Consider the following 22,203-nt stretch of genomic DNA (forward strand, 5'->3'; position numbering starts at 1 on the left):
TGCTTGAATAGAACTCTAAAAGATAAAAGAAATTAAAGACCTCTCTCTCTCTTCTAAAGAAAATAAAAAGACAATTTCTATTAACACACTGGCCTTTACTTTCAACACACAATCTAAGATGTAAAAAGCCTCTTACCCACTTAATCTTCTAAGGATGAGTGTGTTGTTAGTAAAATTTCGGTGTGCGTATAGAATCTCTAAATAAAAAGAAATTAAAAACCCCTTTTTTTCTTTCTTCTGCAATTTTATTTTCTTTGATAACCTCTCTCTCTTGAAGGAATCCTCTCTCTTCCCACTCCTCTCTCTCTCCTCTCACGAACACCATCCATCAAGAAATCGAATCAAACAATCACTCTTCGAAACTGATCGAATCCTCACCACTCGGCGCAGATTAGCCGCCACCATAATCTTCATCTAAACTCCCCAAAAAACCTTAAACCCGAAACAAAACAAAAACCCGATTTTATTCATTATTTCTCTTTTGATCCTTTTACTTCTTCGACGACTCATCCGTCGCACAAGGTGCGCACGATTATTAACCTGCGCACTCCCTATCTATATCTCCAACCCCTATTTCATCTCGTTTTTGAATCTCAAGGTAAGTTTGTTTCTCTGATGCTTCATCGATTCTTGTGTGTCTTCTGATTACGTTACTTTTGATTGAATTTGTTGTAGATTCGAGGTTTCTGATTGTAGATTTAGGGTTTTTGATGCTTTATGGTTGTAGATGAAGTTCAATAGGGCTTTTTTTAATTGATTTTTATGTTCTGTATTTGTTCAGTGACCGATCCGTCGTTTGTACTCTTGGATTTGTTTGTTATCTTTATTGAATTGTTTTTGAATTATGTGAATTGGATTTGTTTCTATTTGAGATTGTTTGATCGTCAATTTCAATAGAATTGTGTCTAAGAAAATTCGTTGTGGTTATGGATTCATTTCGACTCTATTACATATTTATTCATCTATGGTTCCTTGTATTGGATTGATTTCAATTCAATCAATTTGGTACCGTTCATGTATTAATTTAAGCTATTTTCTTGCAAATTCACAGTTTTAGTTGCTCTCATATTCAGTTTTCCTTACTTTACTGTCATTATGGCTTTAATTGTGTTCACATTTTTAGAATTTGTTTTTTTGTTGGTTATTGTTGTTGAAAATACTTATAGGTTGAAATTCATGGGGTTTGATAGATTCGCTTGTAACTGTAATGCTCTATGATTAATCTATTTGCTTTGAGTTTGCAGAAGAGGTGCCATTAAATGGTAAGCTTTTGAAGTAGAGTTAAAAAACTTCGTCTGTAAAAAGACATGGTGTTTTTCTGAAATTATTCAAACATAATGGATTCACACAATGTTCTGGACACAAAGTTAAAATGTTTATTTGTTTTTTTCTGGGGTGCTGAAAATATTTAAAGGTTGAAATTTATGAGGTGTGATAGATTCACTTGTAACTGTAATTCTCTATGATAATCTATTTACTTTGAGCTTGTAGTGAGACATTCATGGTAAGCATTTGAAGTAGATTTAAAAAGCTTCATCTGTAAAAAATGGCCTTTTTCCGATATTCTTCAAGCACAATGGATTCACCCAATGATCTGGACATGAAGTTAAAAAGTTTGTTTTTTGGTTGTTGTTGTTGGTGGTGTTGACAATATTTAATGGGCTTTGATAGATTCACTTGTAAGTTGTAACTGTAAGGCCCTATGATAATCTATTTGCTTTGGGTTTGCAGAAGAGGCATTCATGGGAAGCATTTGAAGTAGAGTTAGAAGCTCCGTCTGTAAAAAAATGGCGTTTTCTCAGTAATTATTCAAACATAATGGATTACACACAATGTTCTGGACACAAACTTAAAAAGTTTGTTTTTTGGGTGTTGAAAATATTTAAGGGTTGAAATTTATGGGGTTTGATAGATTCACTTGTAACTGTAATGCTCTATGATAATCTATTTGCTTTGAGTTTGCAGAAGAGGCATTAAATGGTTAGCATTTGAAGTAGAGTCAAAAAGCTTCGTCCGTGTCTTTTTCAGAAATTATTCAAACTTAATGGATTCACACAATGTTCTGGACATATAATTAATTTTTTGTTGTTGTTGGTGTTGAAAATATTTATAGGTTGAAATTTATGTGGTTTGATGATTAACATGTAATTATAAGGCTCTATAATAATCTATTTGCTTTGAGTTTGCAGAAGAGGCATTTATGGTAAGCATTTGAAGTAGAGTTAAAACACTTCATCTGTAAAAAAATGGCCTTTTTCAGAAATTATTCAAACGTAATGGATTCACAAAATGACCTGGACGAAAAAGGCAATGACTATGGGGTTGAGAGAGTGAATAATTCAGTGGGGAATGAAGATGCAGACGGAGATGCAAGTTCGAGTGAGAAGAATGTCGAATTGAAGATCGATGCTCCGTATCACAGCCAAGATGAAAAGGATGACGTGGGTAAGCTACAAAACGATGTCTCTGGGGATGGCAACATTACTGGCAGGTTGCCAAACTTTCGTCCTCCTGGAAGGAGAACGGCTTTGGTTGGAAAATGGGGTTCCTCTTTTTGGAAGGATTGTCAACCTATGTACTCTGAATCTGGGCGGGAATTGAAGAACATGGATTCTGATTATAAAAGTGAGGAAGGATCGGATGTTAATTCCTCAGATGGAAAGGATGATAGATTAGAATCAGAAGATTATGATGGGCAGAAAGATGCAGAAGAGGTTCAAAAGGGTCAAGCTGATGTACCTGCAGATGAGATGTTGTCTGATGATTACTATGAGCAGGACGGTGAGGAGCAGAGTGATTCTTTGCATTATAGAGAACTTAACCGATCTAGTGCTTCTAGTTCGAGACCACAATCAAGACCTGTTGCTGTCAATAATAATATGTCAAGGAGATCAAAGAAAGATGTCGATGAATACGACGATGATGATGATTACGAAGATGATGATGATGAAGACGGTACTTGTGTTGATCTTCTTACTTTTTACTAGTTTATTAACTGAATCTTTGGTGGTTTCCGCCTTCTGCTTTTACCTAAATCTTTCTTTCTTCCACTCTATGACTTTGATGAACACATTATGTTTTCATTATGTTAATTGATGGAGCCATATGCTTTTTACTGCAGAAGATGACCCTGATGATGCGGATTTTGAGCCTGTTTATGGAGACACAAGCGGCCGCACCAGAAACAAGGTTATTTTTTGACCTTATTCTTCTGTATCATACTTAGAGCATTTGAAGAGCGTGTTTAACTATTAATCCTACAGCAACTTCGACTTCAATGAAGATCCCTCCAGGTCCTCCAATCATTACTTAAATCTCATAGTCTTATTGAAATGGGAAAGCAGATTTACTCTTTCTTTACTCCAGTTCTTGTGAGCACACTAGTCTGCACAGGGTTTTAATTTTTTTTCTAGTGGATAGTTCGACTAATCATAAATGTAAATATTTTGATTATTGTGAAATATTATTCTTTTGAGAAGTAAGGAAAAATTATGAACATCATGTAAAAATACAAGTTGGGTAGTTGGAAGGTGAGGAAAGTATGAGGTTGGGTGTGGTAGAGTTTTATTGGAAGCTGTCCCACCCTCGAGCAGTTGGATAGCTATTGGAATTCTGCAGATCAGGGTAGTGGGCTTGAGAGGCTTTTCTAAAAGCTGTTGGAAGGTGGTAAAAAGTGTTTTCATGAGGATAATGATTGAATTTCAGGAAGAAGCCTTTTAACCTTCCTTTCATGGTTCTGATTCAAAAGGAAAATGGGTAGAGGATGGTTAGGATTATAGGTCCATAGGTTGTTGACAAACCATTTACCCTAAAAGACCGATTTGATGGGGAAGGCGCAGCTATGAATGTAAGAGGGTCACGGGTTGAATTGGGGCACGATATGTGAGCATGTGATACCCAGGAGCAGAGGCATATAACACAACACTCAAGACTCCCCCTCACCCATAAGGGTGGAAAATTTCTTCAAGGAGACTCGAACCCATGACCTGTATGAACCTAGCGCTCTGATATCATGTTGACAAACCATTTTTTACCCCAAAAGACCAATCTAATCGGAAAGGCACAACTATGAATATACGAGGGTCACGGGTCGACCTGGGGCATGATACATGAGCACGTGACACCCGGGAGTGGAGGCGGATAACACAACACTCAACATTGGTTTGGTGGGTAGTAGTTATAAGATCATTGCTAAGTTGCTTCAAGACTTAGAGCAGTTTTGCCCCAAACCTTGGTTTCGAAGTAATGATCATTTGTGAAAGGTAGACAAATTCTAGATAACCTGCTTGTAGCCGACAAGTGTATTGATTCTAAGGTGAAGTAGAAAAGGTTGATATTAGTTTGTAAGATTGATATGGAGAAAGCATATAATTGTATTAGTTTGTATTTTTTTATTATAAGAATTTATTAAAAAAGGCGGCGAGAAGATCAACCAAGATACAACAAGAAGAAAAAAGACACAAAAAAAACCCTGCACAACTACCCTAATCACCTAAGAAACATTGATATTTAGGCCCAATCCCATCTTCTCACAAAATAATCAAAGAAGAAGAGACCCTTAAACTGTTTGAAACTCTTACTCTGGAAAAAAAAAAGTGAAAATATGCATGACAATGTCCATGAGGGGGGGAACTCTTTATTCTTGAAATACACAAATTCCAGTCCTTCCAAATACCTTAACACATGAAGAATAGCAAAAGGCTCCAAAGAATTCCCTTAGTTGCTGAGAAGTGGCCTCCCAACTTACCCTAACTCGTGATTAGCTCAGTGATAGCATGGGGAAGCAACCAACAACTCCGAACATAGATAGAAAGTGGCACCTCAAAGAATTTGCCACCTTGCAATGGAGAAGTAGATGATTGATTGCTTCGGCACTTTTGCACATCACTTTTTTGGATCATATAATGGTAAGAATGGGTTTTAGTGAGCTGTGTAGAAGTTTGATAACGAAATGTGTCATCTGCATTGTTCTCTGTTTTGGTTAATGGCAGTTCACAGCCTTATTTACAGTTTTCGGGGGTTTGGCAAGGTGATACTTGTCTTCCTTAAAGTTATGGGAAGACATTTTGAAGAGTGGTTGGGAGAGGCAAGATTAAGGGTTATAAAATCAAGGATGATGGGTCTATGGTCTTACAATTATCATTTTTAGATGATACCCTTGTATTTTGGATGTGTCTATTGGTAATCTTTGATCCTTGAGAGGCCTTCTTTTGTTGCTTCGAGAGTGTCTTGCTTGAAGAGAAACTTCAATAAAAGCACCTCTTTGGAATGAGAGATCATGAAGAGGTTTGCATGGGGTTTTGGTTGTTGGTAAGCTCTCTTTCATTAATCCACCTCCTTTGCTACTGAGGTTGGGTATAGGATATAATCTGTCGAGGACTGCATTGATGAGATGGACAAAATGCTGGCCTTTTGGAGTATTAAGTACCTCTTAAAATTTGGGAGGTTGACTCTTATCGAAAACATCATTTCTAATATTCTCGTGGATCATATTTCTTAGTTTTTTATTTTTTATTTTTTATGCTGATGTTGATCGTCATGTCATTGAAAGGAAAGTGAGGAATTTCATGTGGATGGGTAAGGCAAAGTTGCCTAAATTTTAGTTAGTTAGGCGGAGAATGTGTGTACTCTCCCCCCCCCCCCAAAACAAAAAAAATTGGTGGGCTTGGGATTAAGAGGTTGAATGTTATGAATCAAACGTTATATTGAAATTTTCATTGAGATTTGGGATGGTGGATTTCGATCTTTGAAGGAAAAGCATTTTCAAAAAGTTTGGTCGTATGTTACGGGTTGGGAGAGTGCTAGGGCTAGATCTCCTTATGGTTGTGTTTGGTGAGACAGCCTTTGTGGGAATGATAATTTCAAAAAAGGCCTAGGTTTTATGGTGTTTGGAGGTGTTAGAGTCAGACTTTGGGAGGTTAGATGGTGTGGAAGCTCATCACTGAGATGCAAATTCCCCCTTTTATTCTCTTTGTCCTATAAGAAGAATCACTCCATTCAAAGTATCATTCGGATCCTTCTTGAAATCTTAGCCTCAGATGAAACTTGAATGGTTGGGAGGTGGATCATGTTACCAGATTGATGGATCTTTTTTTGGCTTGTCAGATTTCATATATGAAAAAAAACGTGCAAATCTGATTAAAGAGTCGAGATTAAGTTAAGTCTTTCCACTCCATGTTTTTTAATCATTCTGATACGTCCTTCCTTGGTGCCTTCATTTGGGGTGAAAAAAACTCCGTCAAGTGGCATTTTCTGTTTGGTCAGCTGCTCAAAAATCATAATGATTGAGAATCTTATTGATCTATGATCCATGAAGAGTCGAAAGGGGTGTTTTTCGATGATTAGTTGTTTTTTTGTAAAGTCTTTGATTTCATGAGGAGTTTTTTTCTTTTTTCTTTCGGAGGCTTGTCCTTTTGGTAGTTGTCTTCTTCCTGAGGGGATGTGCTTGTGAATCCTTGCTGGGGGTATTTTTCTTTCTCCTTGGTAGGTCTCATCAATCTCCATCCTCAAACTTGGACTTAGAGTTTGGGTAATCCATTACAAATTTTAGTAGGGTTCATGTTCATCAATGGGCCTAAATAATTTATCAAGCAGAATTGACTGATAAGTGCAAGATATTGCTACTTCAACCACTAATCTAAAGTTGATGACGTAGATCTTAAATGACTCCTTACCAAAACAATCTTGTATGATTCTAAAGTTTACTGTTTAACGTATGGTAAAAAGCATACGTATGAGATAGTCTCTACATGCTATTTGATCTATTGGATGGTTGTTTAGATTATTGCATTCAATTTCTTCTTGTGGTGGTTGGATTATTAACTGTGTTTCAGGAAAACCATATGCACTTGGGATCATTATCAATATCACTTGGACTTTTAGTTGCGCAGCTCACTCTTTTTTTTTTTCCCCCATTTACTTCATTGCACTGGTTTGAAATGCAACAACTCGAATATTAGACTTTTGTTTATTTTTAATAATTACAGGATACAGGGTGGAATAGTGATGCTTCGGATGAAGATGATGATAATGATTCTGACCTTGCTATCTCAGATGAAAATGATGAAGATTATATTAGGAAACCCCAGAGGAAGGGACGTGGTAAATTGGGGAATAGTTTAAAGTCTGTTAGAAAACATAAATCATTTCTTGCTCATAGTCGACAAAAAAGAGGAAAAACTCTTTCAGAAGAGGAAGATTCATCCGCAGTGGACTCAGAAAATGACAGTGACGAGAACTTCAAAGGTAAATCAAAGAGAGGTGCACATCTTCGTAAGAGCTCCAATGGTCGATCCACCATTTCTTCAAATATCATGGGGCAAAATGGTGAGGTCCGTACTTCAGGTCGGTCTGTACGAAAGGTGGTTTCATATGCTGAAAGTGAAGATAGTGAGGAGGCTGATGAAGGAAAGACAAAAAAGAGCCAAAAGGTGCACCATTCTCATAATTCTTTTTTTCCATATTGCCTTTTTTTTCTTCTTTGTTCTTGTGTTTGGAGAATCTTCAGTTAACTTTAACATTTTCTTTTAAAAAGAATTATGTTTACATGGTTTGGGAAGTGCGGGGAATTATACAAGATTGGGAATAAGACAAGATAGTTTGGTTTGTTGGACAAACAAATTATTTTTTTAACTCAATATGACATCATTAGTTTAAATAGATAGTTTGATTTGTGAATTGTTGATTGATAGCTTACATGTTAACCTTTGACTTTATGTCTTCCAATTCATAACCTAGATTCCTGTGTATTACTAACATTTAATTTTACACCATTTTTTTGTTCATAATCTTATGCCACCAATCTGACATTATATGGTATGGTCTTTGATGGGGTTTGGTTGATAAATGATTGTTAACAGAACTTGCGCAATGTGCAGTAGGTCTAAAAACAACGTTACTTCTTGTTTGCACCAGATTTTGTCCTATAACTTTTTATATTTCTATTTTGATGGATCTCCTGTGCAGCAATAGGCAAAACATGAGGGCTAGTTGGATTTTGAGGGAAGGAATAAATGTCTATAATGGTTCAGTATTTCTGAATTACACAAGGCATTTTTGCGGTTTTGATTTCAAAAACAACCTTGAGGGTTCTTCACCGCTTGAAGAGGACTCTTTGGGTACTGTTATGTGGGTCTGTGGAGTTATGGTTTGTGGGGACTTGCTAATGTGGTTGATACATAAGGGAGTTGGCATGATGGTAAACTATTGTTCTCTCATTAAGTTTGTGAAGCCAATGGTATGGGGGCCCTTTGGTGTACAGTTATATACATAGAGAATAATTATAAATTGGGATCTCATTGTCTGATTCAACATTTTCTTCTTCATTAATATGCTTTCTTGCTTAACCAAGAAATAGAAGTTCTCAAAAAGAAAAAAAGTACAAAGAAAAAAAAATAGGCAATCTGATTTTCGAATGGGCAAAACTTGATGTGTACCTGGCATCCTGGTTCAAAATCTCGGTTTGATTTGTAATGTTTCGTACGACTAATAGCATTCATGTACTAACTAATAGCATTAACCGCATAGACTATGTTTTGGTCTAGTCAATTGCAAATAAAGAAGACATCCCACCAATCTTTGAAATTGCCCAACATTTGTTAATAATTATCCTTTTGTGTCATCAAGCTTCTGATTCTGAGTCATTGGAGTATCTGCAGGTTTGGTGCCGAGTTTTTCAGTATCATGAATATGTCTAACACATACTTACATTGGGAAATAAATATACCTTTCTTGGATTGAACTTCCTTAATGCCAAAACAATATCTCAGATCTCCTAAGTCCTTGATTTCAAATTCAGAAGCTAAAAATTTCTTCAACCTCTGTATCTCATGCGAGCAATTTCCTATAACTACAATATCATCGACATACATGATGAGGATTGTGATGAATTCCTTCTCCCTTTTTACAAAGAGAGTATGATCTGCATGACTTTGAGCGTACCCCACCTGTTTCACTACTTTGTTGAATCTATTGAACCAGTCTCAGGGAGACTGTTTCAACCCATAAATGGATTTTTTTTAATCTACAAACATTTTCTTTTCTTTGTAAAGTCTGAAAACCTAGAGGAGGATTCATGTATACTTCTTTTTCTAGTTCTCCATTTAGGAAAGTGTTCTTCACATCCTGATGTGTAGGTCAAGATAAATTTGTAGTAAGGGATACCAACACCTTAATAGTATTCATCTTGGTTATAGGTGCAAACGTTTCTGTATAATCAATCTTCTGGGTCTGAATATACTCTTTTGCTACAAGTTTTGCCTTGTATCTTTCCACTGTGCCATCTGCTTTGTGCTTTATAGTAAACACCCACTTGCACCTTCCATTATTTATATATTAACTATTCAGAATTACAAACTAGTCCCCATAATACTAGAAATTGGTTAGACCTCCTCTAAATAAGCAAAATATCAAATTTAGCTATTTCAGCATTGATTTTGTTGAATTCAAGAATTCTTGAATTTTTGAAACTTCTTTCCGTTCACCCTTAATTCTTAACCTACAAACCTTAACCCTTTCCTTCACCCTATAAACCTAAATCCCTAACCATAATTGCAAAACACTATAATTAATCCCTGTCCCCCAAACCTTTTTGAGTTTACCCTAAATCTTTACAATAACTCTATAGTAGCTCAAATCTTTAACCGATCCCAAATCTGATTCCCTTTCCCCCATATTTTATTTTCTTCCCTCAAAATCCTACATCAATAATGTATAAACAACATCCACAAATCACTCTATACCATGAGGACTTATGGCGTAGGGCCTCGTATGCATTTCAATACTTAGTAACTTGGTTCTTACCATCATTCAATATTTTTTTTCTCCTCACTTAATTAAGGATGTGTTTGCTTCTTGGACGCACCTTCGCCTTGACCAAGAGGCTGCTATGGGAACTAACTCCATTTTCCATCTTGTGGGGTATTTGGAAAGAACAAATTAGGAGGATTTTTGACGGCCAGTTGCTTGAAGTTAACAAAATAATTTTGTCGGTTTTTGGGTTCTTATTTTATTGGTGCAAGGTCTTCGTTGAGGTTAGGGGTGTCCTCTTAGAAGATCTTTTGTTTAATTGGAAAGAGTTTGTTTAGACTTTGGGGGGTATTTTTGGCCTTCGTCTTGTCCCTGTAAGCATGTTTCTTTGTTTTCTTTTTTGCTGTACTCTTTGCTGATTTTCTCAACCAGCTGTTTTTTTTAATACAATTTTACTCATTAAACAAAAAAAATTGCAATTCAACTTTGAAGTCTTGTTCAACTGTTCAAGTCCAGCTTACCCAACAAAAAAACAACTACCAATGTCCCAAGTGCCTAAACTAGTGTCCCTTTGTCATCATCATAATCATTGTCAAAGCCTTATCCCAGAGATTTGTGTTGGCTAAACGGATTTTGTTCCTGTCCAAAGTCATGTCTTTGAAAGATGCCTTAGCCAAGCCCTTAACTTCTTCCCATTGCAACTGGCTCCACTAAGTGAGATGTCTGATCAGGATTCATGTTAGGTGGTGGTATTTTTTGCCCTGGCTGCCAACCTGACGCAACCCTTCTTTATAATTATCTGGGCTTGGAGATCAGTAATGCATGAAACACAATGCCAGTGGATTTGCCAAAAACTACTTTGTGAGGAAAATTTGTTTAATCCAACCTGACAACCCTATTTTATTGGGCTTGGGATCAGTTAATTAAAGGAAATACTACACAGGTGGATTTGCCGAAACCTACTTTGTGAGGAAAATTTGTTTTATTTGATTTAAATGTTGTTAATTCTACAACGCATTCATGTTCTTTATGCTCACGCACCTGCCCGTGGAGCCATTATCTTTATTATCCAAATTTTCTTAAATACCACTTTGATAAGGTTACTTCATTGTTGATTGCCATAATCTTATTGAGATCGGTCTTTGTAAAATTACCTCTATAGTTTTGAAAGTTCATTTCTTGGAGTTGATTTTATTGTTATAATTTGCTTTTGTATCCTCCTCTTTGTATTTATCATCATTTTAAAATGGTATTCTCAGGAGGAGATTGAAGAGGATGATAGTGACTCAATCGAAAAGGTACTTTGGCACCAGCCAAAGGGCATGGCTGAAGATGCTTTAAGGAACAATAAATCGACACAGCCTTCTGTATTAAGTCATTTATTAGACTCTGAAGTAGACTGGAATGAAGTGGAGTTCTTCATTAAATGGAAAGGCCAGTCGTATTTACATTGCCAATGGAAATCATTTTCCGATCTCCAAAATGTAAGTCATTCAATATCTCTATGGGGTTGACACGTCTAGGTCTTGTTGAATTTCCATGGTGGTTCTAATTAATTTTTTCACAAGGCATCATCAAGCGAGAGAATTGCCTTTTTTTGGTGCCAAATTTATCATGTTCCTGATATTGAAATACCTTCTTCTCTTTATTTTGATAAATCTGCAGCTTAGTGGCTTTAAGAAGGTATTAAATTATACAAAACGAGTAATGGAGGAAAAGAAATTTAGACAGGCACTATCACGTGAGGAGGTAATATCTATTTTGTCTGATTGTTGCTTTTGACTGTAAAATCAAGTTTTGAAATAAGAATAGAAACTTTGAGCATACCAAGGATTAACTGAACCAGTTTCTGTACGTAGATATTTAGAGCTGTGTTTTTTTTTTTTGAAATCCTATTTATGGTTTATTTCATTGCTGTGCCTAAAAGCTGAGTATTTGAACTTGTCTGCTGCCATTGGAATAATTTTATGGGTAAATTACCATTTTGTGTGCTGAATATGGCAAAATTCAGGGTCCGGTACACTATTCATTTTAATTCCCAAAACCTGTTTTTCAGCAAGTTTGTCACTTTTATAATCAGCGATCTCGTCGATAAATTACCAGCGATGTCGTTTCGGGTAAGCACCCAGAGATGTAAATAGCCAAGCTCCCTACTATTTACTTGGGCCCTTGAGAGAAGGTGGAGTTATCTTCAACTGATGGAGAACAAACACTGATCAAAATTAAATTTTCAGAGCCTTCCTATTTATGTCATATCATTATCTTCTGCTATTCCTTCGTAGGTGGTTAAAAAATTGAAGAGATTTATCAGTGATAAATCTTTTTATGGCCACAACATCCAACGTATTAACATGAGTAAAGATAAGAAATGAAATCTACAGTATCTTGGCTTGCTTGGTTGGGATTCCTGTCATATTGTTTTACTCCGTAGCTGGCAAATCCGGAGAAAAATATTTGCTTGACTTCTTATTAGTGCATGGTATGCTTATGTCTCAATTTTGAAGCCTTACTGTAATGTGGAACACAACCGATGATGAGAATAACTACAATTTTATTTCCCCAGTGACGAAATCTTTCCAGTCAAGGAGAATTGATGGGGACATCAATCTTAAAAAGTAGATTTTAGTTTTTTTTTTATTTAGATTTTTGTTTTAGGACTTTATTTTAGTGTTTAGGATGAGTATTTGAGGTTATTTTCATGTTTTATTAGCCTATGGTGTTAGTATAAGTGTTTAGGGGCAATTTGATAACTTTATATTGAATTTTTAATGAGTTTTCATAGGCTGAAAATTTAAGGGAAATAAAGTTACGGGATTGAGACAGATAATATTTTTACTTTTGTTTTATTTAAATTGTTTTAAGTTTATTTACATTAGTTGGATGGTTGAGATTATGTTTAGGGTTTAGAGAATATTATAAGTAATTGCTGTAATTTTCTTCAATGATGAATAAAATTGAGATTAAAGCTTTTGATAATTCTCATTAATGGTGTGGTGTGAGACCATTTTGGAGTGAATCCAATATCTCTTTCCTTATCTAATTTTTATTTATTATTTGTTCTTGATTTTATTGAATTCTTGATTCTTGAAACCACTTCCTTGATTCTTGAATCCTTTATTTCCTAAACCAAATCTACCCTATATCCAGATAACCTAAATCCCCTATTTTTCCAAAATCAAATTCCATTTTCTTATCTCTCCTATTATCGCCCAAATACCCTAAACCCTCCTCTCTAATGCAAATACCTTCAACTTTGTAATTTCAAAATGTTATAATTAGAAACCTTTTGCAATTGTCGCCCAAATCCTTAATCCTTAACCCAATCCCCAACCAGATTTCCCTAAATTCCCTACTTTTCCAAAATCAAATTCTATTTTCTTATCTCATCTCACCGTCCTGCATCATACTACATACTTGAAACTTCCATGGAAGCAAGAGCGCCAAAGAAGCACTTGAACTGGGTGCACGATCCTCAACTTACACAATCTTCACAATTGGTTTACCTTGGATGATCTTATTAATATGATTCAAAGTTTTGTACAGTCTCAGAATGTTTTGATTGAGATTGGAACAAAAAATTGATTCCCAAACATTTATATATTTAATATTTTTTTGGGAGGGGGAGGGAGGGGATGTTTTGGATTTCTCTAAGTGTCACGGTTGAGAATTAGTGGCTGCCCAATGGACAACCTGATGAGGAGGGGTTTTTGCGGAGTTTGTGGCTGCCTGACGTGCCTTTAGGCCAGTGAATTAGTCGACCACCTGTTACTACCTTGTCCAATGGCATCCCAGGTATGGGGAAATTTCTTCGGGCTGTTTGGAATGGCTGGTTGTAACCCAGCCACAGTGAGGCAGCTTTTCGAGAGTTGGCTTATGCAGGGAAGTGCATTTGCGGGTGCTAAGAGGCTATTTTGGAGTCTCTTGCCTTCGCTATTTGCTGGGGGCTCTGGATTGAATGCAATAGGAGAGTCTTCGAAGCAAAAGCATCAGATGCTCAAGTGATCAACTTTGACTTTGCCAGGTTCTATTTTGGTTTGGTTGAAAGTTTTTGAGGAATTTAGAGGGGTGGGGTTTGATGATTTTGTAGTTAATTGGGACCGGGTGTGCCACCTGCAATTACAGTAGGTGTTTTGTATTTTGTCATTCTTGGTTGTTCACCTCGCCCGACCTTGCTTTTTATCAATAAATTTTGGCTTTAAAAAAAAAAAAAAGTGTCACGGTTGAGAACATTTGGTTTTTTTCCTAACCGAGACATGGGCTCAGGACAAGATTTTAATCCTTGCTTGCTGACACAGCAATACTCATTGAATTTTTCCAGACAATGTTAAATACACATCTGGACTTGGAACATTGAAAATCTCAATGGAGGTAATTAGACAGGATGTTTGAGTGTGAAAAATCGTGGCACTGGGCAATATTTGATGAAACACCAATAAAAAGAAGAACACAATCAGTAGATAGTGAATATGAATACCTGTTATAATTCTATGGTGAGGCTCTCCATTAATCAAAATGCACAATAGTACATTCATGGTGGTTCCTCATTGTCGTTCTTTTTTGTCTAAACCTTTTTGATTGTGCGTTTCTGGTAATGTGCTGTAACTGTAGTTAACATGTTGGACAGAATCGTTTATCTTTTTATTTAATCTATTTATTTTGTGATGAAGTGCCCTTTTTCAGTGAGTCCTTTTTTTGAATTATCTAAAGCATTTGTTTTGAGCTATGGCCCAGTCTTCCTCTGCCGTGGGTTTTTTTTATTGTAAATCCTTTGTAATCAGTTATGTTTAGTCATATGGCAGAAGTGGAATATTTTGGCACATCCACTTCCCATTTAATGGCAGGCTTTATTTATTTAACTATTTATTCTATACTCCCAACTCATTTTCCTTACCACCTAGTCCATCAAATTTTTAAGTTTTCTTTTAACTTTATAGACTTAGTTTAGAACTGTTTGTAATCAGGTTGAGGTTCATGATGTGAGCAAGGAAATGGAGTTGGATCTTATCAAGCAATACAGTCAGGTTCAACATTTTTGCACTTTATTCGCGATACTAGTTTCCCCTTAATCTCTCATTTTTCTGACCTTGTCTCTTACGAAATGTAATTACCAGGTAGAGAGGATATTTTCTGACAGAATCAATAAAGGTGGCTCAGATGATGTGGCACCAGAGTATTTAGTGAAGTGGCAAGGGCTCTCATATGCTGAAGCAACGTGGTATATTTTTAGAAAAAGTTGGTTTCATGATGGTGCATAGGCCTGCTGATTTGTATTGGATATAAATTTTAGTGCAAAATGTTATACTTTTGGTGCTTCTGTGAATGAGTTGAAAGTGGTTTACTTGTTATTTCTTTGTGGATTCTTTAGAACTTATGATCATAGTATTAAGTTTCAACAAATTTCCATGAAATACACAATATATTGTCAAGGCTTGCCATGATATGTAACCAATAATTTCCTTTAGTATATATGTAAGTGGAAACCACCATTCATCTTATGAAATATTTCTGTGTATAGTAAATTTCAATTAAAATAATCAAATTTTAGTATAAAAATGCAAGATTTCGGGGGAAATATTTCAATGGACAATAAGTTAAGATTAAAATTTTAAAATGAGAATATTCAAGGAACAATAAATTTTGACCGAAATATTCTTATGAAAAAAATTATAATAAATTATTGATGAAGATAATAAAAATTCTGTCACTTGTATAAAGGACTTGAAAATTACTCATAATATTTATTTATTAGAAGAAATAAATTATTATATCCTTTATTTTGACTATGTTTAACATATTTACAGGTAAGAGCACACATACCATTGTATATGTTCTAATGACTCGGTTACTTAATTAGTAAGTTGTTCATAAGAATTTAAAAAATAAACTACAATAATGTGTTAATTTAGTACTTAATAGTTTGTTTATTGAAGCAAGTGTCTTAATATGAAGGTATATGTAGTTAATATGGCATTATTATTTCCATTTCTATGTAGAATATCGTTGCTTTTGGTTGTTGAGCTCTCAGATTCCAATGCCAATGCAAAGAGAAACACTATTGACTTTCATTTTCACACTCTATATGGTTATTGTAGTTTGATGACTTATGAATACGTTTTTCATGTTAGTTTTAGCATTTTCTATGGTTTCAATAAAAAATTTCCCAATATTTGTATGGAAATTGTATTTATTTCCACACTAGTCCAAATATTTCTACGAAATATTTCCATTTCCAAACTGACCAAAATAGAAATTGAAATCATAATTTGATACCTTTCTTTTGATGGTTATTGGTGTGCATTTTCAGGGAAAAGGACGTAGATATTGCATTCGCTCAAGATGCAATTGATGAGTACAAGGTATGTATTGTTCTGTTCTATTTTAGCATCCCTTCCCTTTTCAAAATTACTTTTGCAATATATTGTGATAGAGGAAACTAGGGTGTATCTTATAGATTCAATTTATTTCTATGTTGTGTAATATATAAGAGTAAATTGCACTTTCCCCACTATCTTTGGCATAATTCTATGTCGACTGCCTTATCTTTTTGCAATTGCACTTACTTCCCCATATAGTTATCTAATGTGCTCAGTTCCCTTCGGTCTACTTGCCGCTGATAAAACAGTTAAAAAAATGATTTTTAAAACATTTTTAATGACTATTTTGCCCTTTTTACAATGCCATTTTTTTTCATAGACAAAAATATCCCTGTGAAAAAATGGATTCATGTGTACAAGTGTGAGAATGCTTAGACGAGGGCATTTTTATCTTTAAAAATTATTTTTTTGCAATACGAAAGATAAAATGAGAGGTAAAATAGTAAAATTACATTTGAATGTTAACACCATATGTGACAGGAGGTAAGTGCAATTATCAAAATGTTAGGGGGTTAACATAGAATTATGCTAAATCATAGGGGGTCAGTGTAATTTACCCTATATATAATAAACATCTGGTTTGCGTTGAGTTAGGTTTCCCAAGTTGTCAACCGAAGCCTGACTTGATACTGGATCAGCTCTAAAATTCCGTCCCGAGCCCAAATCGAGTTTGGGAAAATCCAGCATAGGCTTGACTCAAGCTTGGGTTGGGCTGGTTCAGGCCAAGTTGTAGCCCTGTGAAAAAGTCATTTGCTTTTCTCTCATAATTCTTTAGGAGGAACTGAATCTTGTACAAGGTAATAGGGTCTCCATTGCTATATGAGAGACACTTTTAAAATGATATGCCTTTTGCTTCAATATACAGAACATACATATACAGCTTGGACTGAGGTCCTAATTTGGGCCACATGGACTGCCATGTTGGTCCAAATGACACCTCCTCTATAATTAATGGTTCGGATTAGGTTTGAAAAAAAAAAATCATGAAAAACATTTTTGTGTTAAGATCTAAGACTTTGAAAATGGATGGCTGCCGAACTCCAACTCCAAGGGGGACATAGTTGAACATCATGTGATGTAGTTTTTGTATTTGGACACAAGACCTGAGTTGATTTATATTCCTTTGAAGCTCTCTTTACATGGTCTAGCAACTAAAAGGTTTCCATGCTTAGCTGTTGGATAAAATTCACAGTTTCCTGGATAGTGAAGCTCAGTTTTTTAATTGTCATTCAAAAAGGCCAGAGCATTCATCCAAAAATGTGTAAATCTTATAACATTGCTTGGAGCCCTTAAATAAGCCAAAATCCTTTCCTTGAAGATTATGTGGCAGGGTGATCTTTTATTTACATTGTGAAAAAGTTTCATTTGGTGATTGTTGGATAACGTCGAAAAGGTATGTGGTAGGTCGAGAAAAGCAGGATGATATGACTGAAGAATTCAACAAGAAATTAGATCACCATTTGTCTAGCTAACGTTGACATTAGTGAGGCCTGGTTTTGTGAGAATTCATATGATTGCACTTGTGGCAGTAGTTGGTTTTGCGATGGTAATGATCAAATCAATAATGGTAACCAAGTTCAGATTTGACAATTATTCTGCTTGGAGACAGTTTGGTTAATCTAATCCAGTTATATGCAGGAAGTTTTGAAAGAATCAGAAAAATTGCAGGAATTATACAAATGATTTTTTTTGTGTTTCTTCCCGAAAACCCATCTTCTTCAATCTGCCTAAAAACCCTATTTAAGCTTGAAGAAGATTAAATGTTGAGGTTGAAGGATAAAAAATTTACCCTATTTGTTGATTAATCGTCAAATCACCAGTTAATTTGTCTTTGTAACCAGCTAGTCCCTTATTTGGTGAATTTTGGAAAAATTCAAAGGAATTTGAGACAGTGACAACCACTTGTGGATATTGACCATTGTGTTTAAGGATGAGAAGACTTAGAGATTGTCTACCTGTGTTTTAGGCTTGATTTGATCTTTATTGTCAGTTCTTTCTAGATTTGGTCTATGTATAAACGTAGATTTCGAGGATTGAAAGAACCAAGATTTTGATTAGTATCAAACTTTTTTTCGGACGCACTCAGTTGTGATGCAATTGTAATATGGGAGTTGGATCATGCACTCCATTTGATGGGGATTTTTAGAGGCAGTAACATGATGAGGTGTAAATTTTACTGCTGTTTGAGGAAGGTTTTGTTTTGGTGTTAAGCATGTCCATTTCAAAGGATTGTGTAGGTAGAGATTTGATGGCATTAGGGAAATGGAGCCATGGTAAAGGGTGCAAAGTCTTAAATGTCAGGTTGAGGTGTATGTATTTCTTGGTATCATTGATTGATAAGTTGCTGACAATGGTTGGATATGTTGTAGGGGTTGCAATCTTTGAATACAGCTAGATGTTGGTGGTCTTTGCGGTTTGATAGTTGTGTAAGGGGGATTTTGTGACATTTTTGATATCATTGGATTTGGTGGAAATGAGTTGGGATGTGATGCTAGGCCCATAAATGATAGTGAAAATGTGAGTTCTAGAATTATTATATTTAGTGTTGGCCAAAATGGGGTTTTATAGGAAGAAATCTAATTGCTTCAAATGGTAAGATGGTCCAATCCATTAACTGTTGATACAAATGTTGAAGTAGTATGCCATAATCATCTATTACATGAGCCAATGAATCCTGGACTACTGAAAAAACTCTAAATAATTTTCACCAAGTTCGATATGCCGATTCACCATTGTCCATAGAGCAATAATTGTTCAAGATCCAATTATGGAAGCTGGTTGTTAGTTGTTATGATTTAATTTGATGGGCCTAACAAAAATAGGAAATCTGATGGAATCTTTGAGCCTCACATGAAAGAAGCTTGTAAATTTGGACAGGAGTTGTTGCAAAGATTAGTCAAGGGAACTCATTGTGAACACACCCTATTTATCCCTTGAATACAAATCTCTTGTCTTCATTCAATGGGTTTCATAAGTTTGTCTTCCAATCGGGGATATTAAAGAAGCAACAAAATCTATGTTTCTATTCATTAAGATTTCTCCTGAAACCTACGTTTCAAGATACATTATCACCTCTGAAGTCATTAACTGGACATTCTTTCTTGATTGATAGAGCAAAGAGAACCAGGAAATCCCCTTTTTGAGGAGTCTAGCCACACTACCTGTGTGGAGAAGATTTGGGGGAACCCATCCCTCTTACACTGGATACGTTTTCTTGGATTTATGAACACATTGATCATATTATTTGTTGAGTGTTTTGTTATCTGCTTCTACTCCAAGATGTCACGTGCTCACGTATCGTGTCCCAGTTTGATCCATGACGAACCCTCTTATATTCATAGTTGCGCTTTCCTCATCAGATCGGTCTTTTGGGGTAAATGGTTGTCAGCATGGTATTAGAGAGCTAGGTTCATACAGGTTACAGGTTCTAGTCTCCTGGGTGAGGGGGGAGTGTTGAGTATTGTGTTATCCGCCTCCGCTCCCGGGTGTCATGTGCTCACGTATCGTGTTGACTTGTGACCCTCTTATATTTAGAGTTGCGCCTTCCCATTTGATAAGTCTTTTGGGGTAAATGGTTGCCAACATTATCCACTAAAGAAAAGTAAAAACAAAGTAGTTGTTGTGTATACGCAAATAGAATGAGGAAAATGCTAAACATTTATATAGCCATTGCAAGGAGGTTCAAGAAATTTGTAGCTACTGTTTGTGTTACTTCAATGTAAATTTAGTATTTCCAAGGAATATGGTGGATGTTTTAGGCAGACGATAGTCTTTGGAGCTGTTTATTTTTTCCGTTGGGACTTATAAAAGGAAGACAATCATATTTCTACCTAAGATTCACCAACTTTTTTTTTTTTCTTGAAGATTCGTATTGGCTGACATCAACGGTTAGTTACACTTGGAGGTTAATGGTAATGTTTGAGTATTTATTTGGAGTATTAGGAGTCCAATGTAGCGGATTTGATTAGAAATGGAGCAACATTTTATATAGTGTGAGCTTGGCTATTGAGGTTTTGAGGGGAGGCCTTTCCTTGGTCTATGCTGGGGTGTCACGGCCGTGTTCTTTCGAAGCGAGGTTGTGCGGCATAAGGGGTGCTAATCCACAAGCAAGCCTATAAAAATAATATTCACACACATAATACGTAGCTAGCAAGTAAGAGAACGGGGCAACACGAGGCAAAGCCTGGAGGCAACTTTGTTGATGTAATATTGATTATATGGTGTAACACGTAAAAAATCAAATAGGTGTGTTACTAGCAACTGATGATCTATGACACGCGGGACTCCACGTAGCTTGGCACGAGGGCTTGAAGTCAACGTGAGTGTAGGCCAGGGATTAAGAAGCACTAAACACTCTTCCTACAAAGTGTATGCTAAACCTTTCTTAGGTTTCTAGAAGGAAACATCGAAAGTAGAGGCCGGTCATACTCCCTTACTACTAAAATGCCAGTAAGCTAACATATATGTCTTGGCACGGGGCTGATATGGCTTCATATGTGAGCTTTACATAGTTTACATGAGTACTCCTGGGTGATTCTGGGGCGAGCTACACCTAAACTCTAGGTGTCAGAGTACATGGCCTTCACACGGGGCCTACCTAGATCAAGTTTTATCTTCAATGGGAATTCTCTTGGGGTTCTGTGGGATGGATGAATTTGATCAACAATTATATGTGTGCCCTCCCATATGTACAGGGGCCTTTGAACATTGGGGTAATGATTTGGCCCTTTTATTACTTGTCAGAACAAATAGAATAACAATGTGGTGAAGTAGTAGGCCCGTGGTGATTGTCAAATGCATTTGGTTATGTGTAGGGTGCTAGTTGATGATCTTCTATCTTCTTTTATGAGGTGCTTAGAAATGTAATAGGTTGGCCAAGTTTTTAATTGAAGGTTGTGTAATTAAACTTTATACATGGGGAATTCTGTTCCCTATTAATTTTCTCTTTTTGTTATTAGTAAAATTTTAAGTACTTGTAAAGAAAAGATCCATTGAAGCTCCTGATTATCTCCCATATATGGCATGGATATTGTTTGGTCATGCCAGATTATCTTTTTAAAACTTGCCAAAGGATTCTAGGTAAGGCAGAAAAGAAGTGAAAAATCTTTTTGAGTATTATATTTCTTCTGTATAAACATTTAGAGTTTCCTGATCTGTTAATTGGAGCAGGCTCGTGAGGCTGCGATGACTGTTCAAGGAAAGATGGTCGATTTTCAACGCAAAAGAAGCAAAGGTGTGTTCTTTCATGCATGCAATAGTTTCTTTGTTTGCTTCAATTTCCTTAGGCTATATTCTGACATAGAAACTTGTACTGCAGCCATATCTTGAATGTGCTAGTAAACTTGTGTTCAATTTTTTGTTATTTCCTTTCTTATTCTATCCCTTAAATGAGAAATAATCATATTTCCTTATATAAATATGATGTAGTTTTGTGACTTTGCTTGGGAAGGGTGTCATTATGTTATTGGCATTATTGTATTTCTCTCTCTAATTTTTTTTATTTTTTATAAAAATTTCTTCTCTACTGTTTTTAGGAAGGGAATATATTAGTATGGCTAATGGATTCTTAGAGAGGTGATGCTGTAATGCCATTTCTTAGGGATCATATATGTTTGATTTACGTGTGGCTGTATCTTTTTTTTTTTTTTGATAGGTAACGAAATTTATTAATAAAGTGGTCGAGAAGACCAACTAGAAAGATAACAAGGAAAGAAAGTTAAGATTAAGAACAAGCAATACAACAAACCCAATCCCAACAAGCCACAAAATCCTTGAAAAAAACCATCCTGAACTCAACTATGACCTTAGCCCAACGTGGCTATATCTCTATCTATGAAAAGTTCTCCATACATAGCGGTGTGTATGATTGCAATGATTTGCACCGAACAGTTGTTGCTGGGTGAACAAAAGTAGATAACATGCAAGCCGGAAAAGGCCTCGAGTGAGACCAATTGGAGTAAACTAAAAAGAAAATGCAAGTGGGTAGGCTTAAGAAATGGCAAGAATTTATGCCAAGCCAGGATAAAACTTCTGGGAAGCTAAATGGGGAATGCCTACTCCTACAACACCTAGTCCATTCCTA

The 22,203-nt window shown here is 35.8% G+C and overlaps 1 protein-coding gene across 4 annotated transcripts in view; it reads left to right on the forward strand.

Annotated features, from left to right (window-relative positions):
* The first annotated feature begins 233 nt into the window (after positions 1 to 233).
* CHR5 (chromatin remodeling 5) overlaps positions 234 to 22,203 on the forward strand; it is a 38,295-nt gene continuing 16,325 nt past the window's right edge. Inside the window, exons 1-10 of one of the 4 annotated variants that reach the window (XM_086425265.1) lie at positions 234 to 598; positions 2,190 to 2,955; positions 3,125 to 3,189; positions 6,987 to 7,430; positions 11,007 to 11,231; positions 11,413 to 11,496; positions 14,709 to 14,768; positions 14,859 to 14,962; positions 16,052 to 16,103; positions 21,291 to 21,354. In XM_086425265.1, the coding sequence (XP_086281391.1) occupies positions 2,247 to 2,955; positions 3,125 to 3,189; positions 6,987 to 7,430; positions 11,007 to 11,231; positions 11,413 to 11,496; positions 14,709 to 14,768; positions 14,859 to 14,962; positions 16,052 to 16,103; positions 21,291 to 21,354 (1,807 nt within the window). In that variant the 5' untranslated portion in view covers positions 234 to 598; positions 2,190 to 2,246. Of the gene's footprint in view, positions 599 to 2,189; positions 2,956 to 3,121; positions 3,190 to 6,986; positions 7,431 to 7,806; positions 8,198 to 11,006; positions 11,232 to 11,412; positions 11,497 to 14,708; positions 14,769 to 14,858; positions 14,963 to 16,051; positions 16,104 to 21,290; positions 21,355 to 22,203 lie in introns of those variants that run through there. The other 3 variants (XM_086425264.1, XM_086425266.1, XM_086425267.1) reach the window with 3 other exon arrangements.

The sequence above is a fragment of the Akebia trifoliata genome, chromosome 15, assembly GCF_017979445.1.
Source record: "Akebia trifoliata isolate Shusen 1 chromosome 15, ASM1797944v1, whole genome shotgun sequence".
NCBI lineage: Eukaryota > Viridiplantae > Streptophyta > Magnoliopsida > Ranunculales > Lardizabalaceae > Akebia > Akebia trifoliata.